We start from the raw sequence: 13843 nt of genomic DNA, 5'->3' as shown, positions 1-13843 counted from the left end.
AGTTCTTTTCCTTACAAACTCTCAGCTGGTTCAGTAGCTTAAACCCATTTTCACATGTCCTTAGTCTTCAGTCACTGTGTGAGATATGAGCTGTGTGCAATTGCCTTCTCTCGAGACAGCACCTGTGTAGTCGGAAGCAGAGAGAGCAGCTCTTAAACTGCTGGCTCATTCCCAGACTGCACATCTGCACAGTGCAGCTGCCACCAGCCTCGGCCCAGAGCACACACTCCCCAGCGGTCCTGCTTCAGTGTGGTGGTTCACCGGCAGAAGATCAGAGAGGGTCTTGGCTGCAAAGGATCCTGGCTCAAGTTGGGATCCCGAGGTGATGAGAGCTGAACGAAACTACAAAACAGACTGTGCCCCCCCGCCTTCACTTGCAGAGCGAAGGCACTGCGACCGCAGAGGGGCATGTCTCGCCCAGTGATTCAGCTTTGTTCCTCTCAGCCACGCTTCACTAGAAGACAATTCCTATAAAACACTTTACCAAGTAATAGCCACCAGCTAGCTTTTCCCCATTTCTGTAACTCCAGCTCCAATTCCAGCTGTTAAGCTATGAAAAAGAGAAAGTGATGTTTATAGTAATGTAAGAAAACAATTCCTGCAAAACGTAAGTGTTTACCGAGGGGTGTTGTCTTGCCTCCACATACTCTGGAGAACTGGGCTGTCCAAGAGCAGGCTTGTAGCAGCAATTCTCAATAAGGGACCGGCCTTTGCCGGGGTGGGAGCACCATGCTGGTGCTGCTGTGAAAGATGAACATTAAGAAGAAGCGGTCGTAGTACCAGACTTAGCCACGCTGTGCTCGCTGAGGGCACATGGGGAGAAGAATAGTTCTTTACACACTAGCATCTGCTGGCTCAAGAGGATGCTTACCAGTTTTTACTGGGGATAAATGACAAACTGCCAGGCTCATGGTCTCACCTATTTTTAACGAGGAGCTCCAGCCGGGAGCGTTGGCAGCTGGGAACGACACTCCACCGATGCGGCTGAAGCTGTGCAGTGCTGGGCAACAGAGGGACACGGTGTCTCACATAAAAAGCCCATTCTCCTGGGTAAAAAAACCTGATAAAATCTATCACGCATCCATGCCATCTACGCACACAGCCGCTAACATGATCGCAGGGGTTTGTTTTGGTCGTGTGAGATGAAGAATATTGTTTTTCTTGATTAAAAAAAAATATTTTCTAGTGTCTGTCATAGGCACGAGGTGACCCCTTAAGATGAACAGCCAAAGCATTCACCTGGTCAAACAGATAAATGAAAATTTCTAACCGCAGTTTAAAATAGTGAAACACTTTATGTCTATATTGTGAAATAACTACACTATTTAATTTACAGTTTTCAAACTCCAGCTGCCAAATACTTAACCTACATCACATAATGCCAGCAAGGTAAAGTAGTAACCAAGACTTCATCCTTACAATGGTTTAAAAAACAAACAAACCACCCCCCCAAAACCAGTTTCCCTCCCTTCCCAAAGTCACACGTGCCCATACGCAGCGGCGACTCGGTTTGCTAAATTAGTTATGTCTGCTCTGCTCGTTTGAAGATGTCCGTTCCTGCGGGACTGAGGTGCTGAGCAGCATCCACAAGGTTTCCGTTCGGGTAGGCCGGTCAAAACTGTTTCACTTGGTACTCTTGATATTTCCACGTCCCACCCTCCTCAGAATTTCAAATGCCAAGGAAGCAACAGCAACATCAGCGTGAGAGCTAGGAATTAGAAACAGTAATGCCCATTAGACATTCTCAGGGGAAAACTTTTCATTCAGATCCCACATTTGCCTTTATCGATGCTGGAAAATTCTTAATAGCCATTAAGTGCACCGTATACCCTGCTTTTCTGTTAAGCAGCAACATGCAACTAGCAATGCAGCCCTGTAGCAAACCTTGTGTAAAAATGAATTTTAGCTCCAATTCACAGTAACTGCTACCTCCACCTCCTCTGCTACAAGAATACCGTGCTCCCCCATGACTCTACACACAGGCACGCTCTCACCTTGACAGAAAAACGTGTTTTCACACATACAGCCCTCTTAACGCCGTGCTGCTCCATGCAGGGAGGCTGTTCCACCCAAGGTGTTGCCCGCCCCCTGGCAAAGAGGACCGACTGCCCCACCACACACAGCTCCACAGGTTTGAGATTGAATAGTAGGATCAAGGGGTAATGGTTTTAAACTGAAAGAGGGGAGATTTAGGTTAGGTATCAGGAAGAAATTCTTTCCTGTGAGGGTGGTGAGGCACTGGAACAGGTTGCCCAGGGAAGCTGTGGATGCCCCATCCCTGGAGGTGTTCAAGGCCAGGCTGGATGGGGCTTTGAGCAGCCTGGTCTAGTGGGAGGTGTCCCTGCCCAGGGCAGGGGGGTTGGAACGAGATCTTTAAGGTCCCTTCCAACCCAAACCATTCCATGATTCTATCTTCCCGGTTTGCTTCCTCACCTGCATTTTTATTATATGTATTTTGCCTAATTTTTTCCTTCTGGAAACACATGTTTTTTCTAGAACAGAGGCTCTAACTCACTACTGCTAGTCCACAGAAACAAGACAGGTTGTTTTTTTTTTTATAGACTACCATCCCTCATCTTTAACTTAGAAAGGACACTACTAGACCAATCTGCAACTTCCTTGGTTGCTGCTAATGACAAATACCTACCGTCACTCTATGTTTCGGGGAACACAGAGCTAGCCAGGGAATCCAAATGATCAGTCCTCACTACATAAGCCAGTGCCTTAATGAGCAGCAGTTTATACCAGAAAATTTAGTTATCTGAAATGAATTCATCTTGGCAACTGTCAGCACTGAGAAATAAATGGCTACGATCCCATGTTTTGAAGCGTAGATTTGATTCCATGTAGCTACTAAAGCAGAAGGGGTTGGTTATGTGTCACTCTCTGTGTCACTGCCTGTTCTGACTAGCTGAGGATGGATGGCTAAGGAGGAGTTTGGCAATCCACAGCTGCGACGCAGCAACAGGAGTGCCCCGAAAGCAGCTTGCCATCCAAGCAGTGCCCCTTCTCTCAGCACGTGGCTGCTTGGCTGGTGTCCTCCTCCCGCCGCACAGGCACAGTGCGGAAGATTAGAAACCTGTCTGCAAAAAAATGAGCAAAGCAAAAAACACTCCTCAATCACCGCAACCCAGTGCTGGTATGTGGGTGGAAGGGCCTGGGAGTTTAGACTGCTCAGACGATGGCTCAGATCCAGGATCTCGGTTGTAGCCTTCTCTAAAACGTTTCCAGCTCTGCATGAGATACAGAGAGGCTTCTTACCAGGATTCAAAGTATAGGTGAGGAGACCAAGTTTATTAGGTCACAAAGAATATTCTGGGAAAGATGCCACATAAGGGAACGTGGAGAGATGGCAGAACATCCATAACCTCCATAACCGAGATGGCCATTCAGCTAAAGCTGGTTAAGCTTGCTAACCCCAGGCTTCTGCCTGCCTGCCCACTGCCAATTTATCCATGTCTGAGTCCATTACAGCCCCAAGATCCAGACTGAATCGCTCCCAGCTTCCTCTGGAGGCAAATGGATTGGGACATATGTTCCCCAAAGAAGGGGAGGAGGGTAAGCGAAATCCGTGAGCTCTCGGGGGCTCCCCTGTTGCTGCTGCAGTGCGGGAGCTTGGCATGGCGAAGGAACTTGGCTTACCCTAACATATCAACACACGTGTCACTGGCATCAGCTAGAATTTGGTCTACTGAGCATCTTGTGTCAAATAAGAGAGTGCTTCTTATTCTGGGCTCTGTAGTATGTGGTTTTCTGAGTACAGAAACGTATAAGTAACAGACAACTAGAGGAAGTCAGAAAAGCAGACTCAAAGACAGCGACCGGTCTGTCTAGTGCATCTAATGCTGAAATGCTACAAAACAGAGTGAAAAGTAGTTCTAAAGGAAGAAAACCCCATGTTTTTCCACTGTCATCTTCAGGGGTGGTGCAAGTGTCTCCCTTGGGGAGAGCTGACATTTTATTTTAGTTAGATAATTTAATGTGTCATACAAAACCCCATGAGTCAGCAGCTGAGTATGCGAGAGGGATGCAGACTGCTCTCGACAGGTTTGGTTAGTCCTCGGTGTGCATCTCCTTACACTCGCCACGTCCCACATTCCCTCTCCACATCTGCCCACATCCCCCCTTTCCTTCCAACCCAGGGTACTCCCTGCCATAATGTCAGGGAGCCAATTTTCCCAAACAACTGACCCATATAAAGCCTGCATTTGGGAGCACAAAGAGCACTGAAAAGATTATCTTAGCGTTTCGAAAACTGATCGATAAACTACAGTTTCTCTATCAATTTTAGTTCAACCAGGAGTGAAATGCAGCCTAACAGCCCACAGCAGGAGTGTAAAATCTGTTTTGAGAGGCAGAGAACAGTAATTCATTCATTCATATGTCCAAGGGGGATTAGATGAGGGAAAGTCTCTGGGAGATGAGCTGAGGTTTGGCCAACTTGTTGGGACTCGCACCTCTGCTCTCACAAGAGGAAGCCACGGCACTCCCCAAAGTCTAGTCTCGTGCCTTCTCGGAGAAGCCACGGGTATTCTTAAACAAAAGTAGTTCTGTTCTTCCGCTGCTCGTTTGAAAGTAATCAGCTTGCAAGTGCACCAAACACAATTACTTTCAAACAGGGCACAGACATCGCATTGTGCATCTAGCCCACGCCGCCAAGAATCCCTGACTGGTATCCGGTTATAGAGGCCAAGTGTTCGGAATAAAATCATATATTAAAAAAAATAATAATAAAAAAATCGACAGATGTGCGCACACACTGAGCTGGACTGTGCAGCACACTGCAGCTTGCCGCAGCTGGGGATCAAAGCACGCCGCCGCAGCGGCAGAAACACCAGCAAGCTCTGAATGAAAGGAGTTTGGAGGAGAGCGATGTAGGGAGGGGGGCCAGGGACAGAAACCTGAGAAGGTTGTACTGCACAGGAGACGATTACAGGCGAAGACCATCATAGACAAAAGAGAAGGTGAGCGCTTTCAGCCCTGGAAATTCCTGGAAGCCTGAGGGAACTCACCTGGCAGTTTGGGCCAGGCTCTCTAGAGTCTGGATAAGAGCATCGCCATCATTCTTCAGGCTCTCTGAGCACTTCTCGTTTGAAGTTATCTGGAACAAAAAGAAAGAACCGTTATCAAAGGCTTAGTAAGAAATTCCTCTCTGTCATTTTTTGTGGGATAGGGGAGAGGGAAACAAGTTGTAGCATTTATTATAATTGTAAATGGAATGTGACATTAAAGAGACCCAAGAGAAAGTCCCTTTTACTGAACAGGATTGAATTTTAGGCACAGACCATCTAAAATGTCTTGGCTTAATTAACAAGATTCACTCTTGTTCTGAGTCTCTGTATGTGTGCAAATTCACACATCACAGTCTGCCAATCCTGATTTCATCCTTAGTACCAATGCGAATACAAGCCCCATTTAGCCTGAATTCCAGGGAGATCTCGGAAGGCAGCCGCTTTCATTTCTCACTTCAGGGAAAAAATAACCAAGTTTGTATCAGCCTTCAGATCAGGACGCGAGGGGTTTCTCAGAGAGAAGCCAGGTTAAAATCACTGCAACGTTAGCAGTCGCGTGTTGAAATTTTTCTTGCCGCTCATCAGCCATTAGGAACATTACCTGCACAGGACTGTCACCTACAGAGCAGGGGACTGAGTGACCAAAGCTATATGCCCTTTTGTGTCGAGTGAATCCTGATTATAGTTGATTTTGCTGCTGGTGTCTGTTATCACGCTAATTTGTAATGACTGTTTTATTGTTTCTCCAGCCTTCAGCAGCGCAAGTACACAGCTCCAAGTGGCCGCACATTTCCTGACCAGTTAAGCAGGTGATGGGAAGGTCACAGGGGACTTGACATGAAGTCTCACGGCACCGTGGCACAGACAGACACTGAATATTTGGCAGCTGGCTGAAAAAGCTCTCGTATCTCAAAAAATTACTGAAAAAAGAAAGGTTTGCACATCAAATCCTGCTTGCAAAGGTAAATAAATCTTGGCCGAAGAGAAAGGAAAAGAGGAGGAACAGAGCAACTGATTATTTCAATAGTGGAGGAGTTAAAGCTTGAAATGACGACTTCTAATCCCAAAATCTGGCAAGGACTTTTAAGGTTTAGCATGCCGCGGCTGGCTCTATTTACCATTGATCAAGCATCTGAGTGATACGCCTTCCCATCTCCCTCTTAAATCACAAGAGAAGGTGTATTTGTGGCTGCCATCCCACCGTAATTTATCAGCAGCGATTCTGCAACAACGGTGTCACTACATCTATAATCATAACATCCTGTAGTTAAGCAGTAAGAGGGAACAGGGATGCATCTGAAGTAAACTGAAATGCATCCTGTGTGCTGGAAAAAAACAGTGATGCCGTTACCTAAGTACAAATCATTGGTAAATCCTGATTACAGGTCATTAAACCTTTTTACTGTCTTGAGGTTTACATCTGACCTCTTCAATTTATATTTCAGTAATCCCTTCTTCTTTACTTGTCACCCGTTAGACACAGAAGATATTTTGTAATCTGGGTTCTGAATGTGAGAACAGACACATAATAGTTGCAATACAGCTGCAACACGAGGAGAAGAGCGCTTTCGCCACAAGGCATTGCTTTTCATTCCTAAAGAGAGCTTGCGCCTCTGCCAAACGCTTCCCCTAACTTCTGCAGCTCATCAGCCGCTGCCACGTTCTTTGCACTTGCCACATTCGTAGCCCTCATTTATCCTGCACACTTGAAGGAGGAAGAGGTCACGGAGGGGGAGGAAGGTCCCTGAAGGCTGGATCCTGCTCCATAAAGCTACGGGGTCAAATAAAGGTGACAGATACCTCTAATTCTAATCCACCCTAACTCTTGGGTGCTGGTGTCTGTACAATCCTCGCAGTCTTTGTGCATTATATGCAGACAGAACATTCAGAATATGTTCAACTATAAAATCTGGTACCAAAAAAAAGTTTTAACTCTAAAATGCTGTGTTTCAAACAATAACTTAGTCCTACTGAGTCATAGGCTCTGACTCTAAGCTTGCCCATGTTGCAGCATGCCTTGTGTCATTATTAATAATACCTTTCTGTGGATACAATGCATTTGAATGGAAAGGATTAAAACGGCTTTATATGCACAGAAATGGACAGAACAGAAAGACCCATGAGATCATCTGCCCCATCCCCCTATTACACTTCACTGTTCAGAGCAGCTTGCAGCCACAAGCAATGGGCTGCTGCGATACCCATCCAGAGGGGCTGCTCCCCTCTCTAAATAAAATGCTTCAGTAAGATGCTTCCAGCAGAAAAGCTGGAACCACAAGGAGAGAAAGAACCAAGCGTTTAACAGCACGATCTGCCTACAGACCTTTCAAATTAAGTCTAAAACAAATTTAGGACACATTTTCTCGAGAGCGTCAACTAACAACTTCACCCAAGCCCAGGTGCGCTGGTGAAGAACCGACCCGTCCAGCGGGCAGTGCCACCTGCACGCACAAATGGGGAACCCACACAGACAAAACGCGGCTGCATGGATTTATGTGGGCAGCTGGGATTTCCACACCCACTCTCGATCACCCGTGTCCAAAAAACTGCTTTCTCTCTACCACCAGGCATCCACAGCACCGGCCTAGGAGAGGACCACCACTGCAGTAGTAGGAACGCTGCCGGTTGAACTGCCAGTGCCCTGCAGCCAGCTGGACCTCAGCTGCCTACGGCTTTTTGTCAGTACTCCCATGCCTGACACAGCACCTTTTTTTTTGCCCCTTTTATATCAGCCTGTGTAGTAGATCAGATTGCTCCCTGAGCCATCAGAAGGTCTCTCGCATACGACAGATTAGATTCTGCTTCACGTAAAGCTCATGAGAAATGTTGTCTGAATCACCATTCACTTTCAAGGCCCAAGACAAAACTTTACCCGTGCTTTTTATCTAAAAATTGTTCCAATTTTGTCTTCATTTTGTTCCACAGGCAAAAATAAATTATGACAGCACATAAAATCATCAGTAACCAAACTTGTAGAAATGAACGTATTTTTCACTCAGTTAATTATCTTTTTTTCTACCCAGAATTGCTGTATCTTTCATCCACACCACTTCTAGTTCTCATTCACTTGGAATTTTAACAACTAGTTTAATGATCTCTTGTAATATTGCTATTTGTTAGGGCTGGCTACCACACATATTCAATGACATAATCAATAGCTATTCCTTTAATTAAAAATGTAATTAAATCTCAGTTTAGTTGTACACTCATTGCAATTTAACAAGAATTTCAAAATGGCTTTTCTTTTATTAAGCTAATAGCTATTCGGCAGCTTTCCTTTTTTACAAGGATGAGCCATAAGGAATACCATAATTGATAAGTAAAGATGAGTATTTCCTAAAATTTAGGGTAGCTGTTCAGGTATCATAGTGCTGCTGAAGGTGAGCGCAGGAAAAGACACAATATGAAACATTTACTGGATAATCATCTTCACTAATAAATTGAGGAGTCTTGGGTTCTTGGTCTAAGTAGGAAGTGATTTTTGCAATTCAAGTTGCAAGAAAGCACGGAAACCTAAGGGACAATTACTTTTCTTAAGGCTGGTTTCATAATACTGAACTGCTTTCTCTGATTAGTCATAACTCGTATTTTGTAATTTATAACTGAGTTAAATGACCTAAGCAGTAAACTACTCTCTCATCATTTTGAAGAGAAACTCTCCTGCTTTGGTGAGGTTTCAGGCAAACCATAAGCCTGATGTCTGTAACATAAACTGGGAAATAATGTAAAATATTGATTGGGTAAAAATAAGGAGCTTTTTATTTGAAACTTTTTTTGATTGAAGAAAGGCCTCTGGAGCATATTTAGCTGCGCTTCAAGTGTATCTTCTCAAATAAACAACTGCTGGAGATGTTTACCATTTCCACACTCAGCAGATGCTTTTCTACAAGCCATCACCATGCCTGAATACACAGATGCAAGTACGGCATTTCATAAATGCTCTTTCTCACAGACTGGCTTTTTCTCTTTCCCAAACACGTTTAACATTTTAACCTTGTAAAGTGATGCTTCCTTACTTTCTCCTCAAAATTTAATACAATTAAGCTAATTACCTCTGCGGGATTGGTTCGCTCAAGTTCTTGCTCATTGGCTGAGAGCAGCCACACAGGTAACACAGGAGCTGCCGCAGACCGGTTTATCAGAACCACCAGATACTTGTAGGTCCAATGTTAACAGCACTTGAATATCGACACATGCTGGGAATAAAGTACCACTTATCCCCAGTTGGAGGCTTTCCTGTGAACGGGAATTGTATCTTCAGCTAAAACTGCAGTAAAACCAATCACCAGTGTATTTTTCTTCTGTGCACTACCTAGGACCCGATGTAGGACATGAAATATACTTTAAAAATTTTTTCTGAATAAAAAAATTAAAGAATTAAGCACACTCTTATTGCCTTCTAGACACTATTTCAAACAATGTCTTCATAGTAAGTACTGTTCCCGCAATTTAAAATGTGCATCTCAGACTCCTGCTTCCACTCTTGACTGGTCGAAGGCACTGTCAGTAGGATACAGCGCCTTTCATCGCCACCCAAAGCCGCTGTTTCAAATGCTGTCTGGGTTGGTGGTGATTGAAAGTTGACGGCTATTCACAGCTGCTTAGTGTGACCTTATTCCCATTTTTTAAGGAACAAATGTCACAAAATATAGTGGTGTCAAAAACATCGCTACAGCTGATGTGACAGCCCAGCAAATAAGTCAATGGGATGGTAACTTCAGAAATGAGGCACAATGCCTGGGCTGGAGGAGAAAACCTTCCAGTGTCGTGGCCCATCTTATGCCTATCCCAGGGCATTTAATGGTACTTTTCCTCCCAGGCTGTCAGCGCTGAGCTATTCACAAGCACTGCAGTAATCAAATAAAACATGTCACTTGGTTTGTCATTCACAACCCACGATGACATGGCCAGAAATATGCAGCCGTTCCTTCTTAATGGAGAAGCACGATAACAAGAATAGACTGCAAACAAGGACTCGTTCAGGTGAGCATCTATGTGAAATAAAACTAACAGATCCATTGATCGTGTTCAGACTTACTAAATATAAATATTTCTTTCATTATAAATCCTTCTCCAAGCATACACATTAAGCTGGCCGTGCCCAGAGGAGGTATATCAAATGCATTCATCACTTCTGTAGGCCTGCACGCTTACTCACTCTTACAAAGTAACGTAGCCCTACCTTTGCGTAACCAATCATAGAATAGTTTGGGTTGGAAGGGACCTTTTAAAGGTCACCTGGTCCAACCCCCCTGCAGTAAGCAGGGACATCCCTGACTAGATCAGGTTCCTCAGAGCCCTGTCCAACCTGACCTTGAATGTTTCCAGGGATGGCGCATCTACCACCTCTCTGGGCAACCTGTGCCAGTGTTTCACCGGCCTCATTGCAAAAATTTCTTCCTTGTACCTAGTCTAAATCTACCACCTTTTAGTTTAAAACCATTTGCCCTTGTCCTATGGCAACAGGCTCTGCTAAAAGTTTGTCCCCATCTTTCTTATAAGCCCCTCCTTAAGTACTTTTTTTTTTTTTGCCTTTACATAGGCAAGTGAAGGTCACATTTTTTGTTGCTGTGGCACTGTTTCCACTGGCTGGGAAGAGGCAGGGAGGTCTGGATGGTTCCCACACAGTGACTGAATAACACCATGGCATGGGGAGTCAGCAGGGAGGCAAGAGGCAGCACAGCTCTCCAGGTCAGAGACGTTAAGCACGAGCTGCCATTTGCCAGGGAAGCGCTCTGGCTATCAGGCCAATTTTATATTTGTGGCAGCAATTTTTTTTAAAAAATAAACCAAAACAACTTAAAACAGCAATAAAAAAATCCCAGCTCTTTTGCGAGTTGTCTAACCTGGCATTTGCTGGATGTGCTCTAGGCAGGCACATGGGACTGGACCCTTCAAAGCGCTTAGGTTCAACCAATTTACAGGTTATTTAATGAAAACTAACGATAACTCTTGCCAGGCTACGCAAGCATAGCAGAGGAACACCTGAGGACGGTGTGCTCACAAAGACACTGCATGCTCGCTAGGATGGCCACAAGTTATTTTTGCTCTCCATAATGTACAAAAGCTCATTCTAAAAGCATAGAAACCTGCCTGGCGTTCCCCCCATCACAGCGTACTTCCTTGGTACTCTTCTCTCTACACATGGTTCAGCCGAAGAGAGACAGACACAGAACGTGTGTGTGGGAAGAACAAATCAAGTCGGACAAGTTATATTTATGTTACTAATTGCCAACTCATTTGAACAGGCCTGAGCAATGTTGCGGGACCATAAAAACAAGAAATGAAAGTTACAAAAGCATGAGCGTTCCAGGTGTGCTTTGGCAAGCATATTGCAGTCAGGGATTGCAGACACACAATTACAAAGACTTTGTGGCCTTCAGATCCTGCAAATACATGTGAAAACAAGCAGGTATCTGTGACAAAAAACCCCCTACATCAGACAGCTTAGCTCTGATTTTAGAGTTCAAAAATCTTTTTTTTTTTTTGCTCTTTATGGATAAAATTCTTGTTCCACTGAAGTCAGCAGCAAACTCCTTTTGACTTTGATAAGGCCAAGATTTCATTCGACGTGTTTTGTTTTCTTCTAATTTGTATGTGTGTGCAGGTTTATTCTAAGTTCAAAGCAATTTCCACCGGTAACTTGGAAACGTACCAGTTTTCCGGCAGTCTGAAAGCCACACTGTCTCGAGGACTATTCAAAGAGAGAACAAGGAATGTCTCCCACACGCTATATAATTGTTAATTGATTTTGGACGTTTCTTGACACCTTCCACTTTGAGGCTATTCTTTGCCCTTCAGCATATACATAATGCACAGCTCCATGATGGTTGTAAAGTTGTAAATTACCAACTCTAAGGGGCATTATCTAAGCATAAGAGGAGATTCATAAAACCACGGGGTAATTATTGAATAGAAGACTGCTCTCTGTCTTGTTTGATTTTTTGATTTGCTTTTAATTACTAGCAGTGTTCTCAGCTTGCTTTCAGGAAATAGAAGATGTCTTTATAACCCAGAAAATATCCATTATCACAGTTTCCATCCTCTGTAACTAGTGAGTTTAAAATATTTGACTTAACAGAACTAGATAGGGCAACCTCTTCCCATCCATCAGAACCCGCTGTCCACAACAACTTCATTAGCAAAAGTGAACTGCAGTCCCGCCTAGCAAAAGGTGTCTCAGGTGCCATGGGAGACTTCCACATAGTGTTGCAGTATTAACAAGTTACGCATGCTCACAACCCAGCCCAACATCAATATGACATTAAAAATAAATGCTTGCCACCCTGTTGCTGGTGATCTCATCTGCAAAGTCATCTGCATGCCAACAACTCCCTGAGATACCACTTCAGACTGGTTTCACTCTGTCCAAACAATGATCCCAGCTGCCTCAAGCATCAGCTTCAGCAAAATGGGGCCACATACCAAGCTTATACAAACCTCCCGAGCCCCTCAGATCCCTCTTTCCTCAGCTTCCAAACAGCTGCCTGTCCTCACCTTGCTGGGTTCGATGAGGCCACCACTTCCCAGGTACACCTCACCCTGATGGTCTTGTATGATTTCCTCCTTAAAAAAGGAACGGGGAAATCCACTGGAATACTTTTTTATTACCACAGCAGGTCCAATTTAGGCTCAGGTCCTACGTTTATATTTCTTTAGGAGCTATTATAGAGGATCCTGGTTGTCTTAGAGCAAAAAAACCTAAAAGCAGTCAAGAACACACACTGTAAAACAATGCAAGAGGTTCTCTGCATATCTAGATTTCCCCTCAAGTTCATAATTCCCTGGATCTCTCATATTCAAATGTCCTTCATAGTCTCTCTTCATCAGCTTTTCTTCTAAAATAGCTACTGACAAGTAACTCCAAATTCTTCTTAAATGTTGATTCCTGTAACTCTTTTACCGGTGCCACTGTCTTTTATGGCCTAATAATTCAACTCATGAATCAGACCCCTGGATTCCAGCATCTGTCATCCCGTATATGTCCCTGTAAAATCACAAAATAGTCTGACTGCAAAGTTTTTTTGGAGTTATATCCAACTTTATAACCAGTCATATCCTGCATGGATTACGGACGGTCGTCTTTTCTTTTCATGTACATATTCTTTTCATATTCATCTAGTACAGCTGAACCTAGATCTTTCACTGCTATATTTTGTGCTATGACAATTCATAGCACATGAGCCAGCAGTGTGCCCTTGTCGCCAAGAAGGCCAATGGCATCCTGGGCTGCATAGGGAAGACTGTGGCCAGTAGGTCGAGGGAGGTCATTCTCCCCCTCTACTCTGCACTGGTGAGGCCACAACTGGAGTATTGTGTCCAGTTCTGGGCTCCCCAGTTCAAGAGGGACAGGGAACTACTGGAGCGAGTCCAGCGAAGGGCAACCAAGATGATTGTGGGACTGGAGCACCTCCCTTATGAGGAAAGGCTGAAAGAGCTGGGACTCTTTAGCCTGGAGAAGAGAAGGTTGAGGGGGGACCTGATTAATGTTTACAAGTATCTAAAGGGTGGGTTTAAGGAGGATGGAGCCAGGCTCTTTTCAATGGTTCCCAGTGACAGGACAAGGGGCAATGGGCACAAGCTAGAACATAGGAAGTTCCGTTCAAATACACGGAAAAACTTCTTTACAGTGAGGGTGACAGAGCACTGGAACAGGCTGCCCAGGGAGGTTGTGGAGTCCCCTTCTCTGGAGATTTTCAAGACCCGCCTGGATGCAGCCCTGAGGGATGTGCTTTAGGCAATCCTGCTCTAGCAGGGGAGTTGGACTAAATGATCTCTAGAGGTCCCTTCCAACTCTGAAGATTCCGTGATTCTGTGAAATAATTTCAAAT

At 44.5% G+C, this 13843-nt stretch overlaps 1 protein-coding gene across 10 annotated transcripts in view; it reads right to left on the bottom strand.

Annotated features, from left to right (window-relative positions):
* Positions 1-644: 644 nt before the first annotated feature.
* Positions 645-13843, bottom strand: part of ULK4 (unc-51 like kinase 4) — a 255213-nt gene continuing 242014 nt past the window's right edge. For 5 of the 10 annotated variants that reach the window (XM_054190813.1, XM_054190815.1, XM_054190812.1 and 2 more), the window contains 2 exons: positions 5013-5101; positions 646-1708 (listed from right to left, as the gene is read on the bottom strand). In XM_054190813.1, coding sequence (XP_054046788.1) covers positions 1624-1708; positions 5013-5101 — 174 coding nt within the window. In that variant the 3' untranslated portion in view covers positions 646-1623. Of the gene's footprint in view, positions 1709-5012; positions 5102-13843 lie in introns of all 10 variants that reach the window. The other 5 variants (XM_054190816.1, XM_054190817.1, XM_054190819.1 and 2 more) reach the window with 2 other exon arrangements.

Source organism: Rissa tridactyla, chromosome 2, assembly GCF_028500815.1.
Source record: "Rissa tridactyla isolate bRisTri1 chromosome 2, bRisTri1.patW.cur.20221130, whole genome shotgun sequence".
NCBI lineage: Eukaryota > Metazoa > Chordata > Aves > Charadriiformes > Laridae > Rissa > Rissa tridactyla.
Note: the sequence above shows the minus strand (reverse complement) of the source record. Positions and strands in the feature narration are given on the sequence as shown.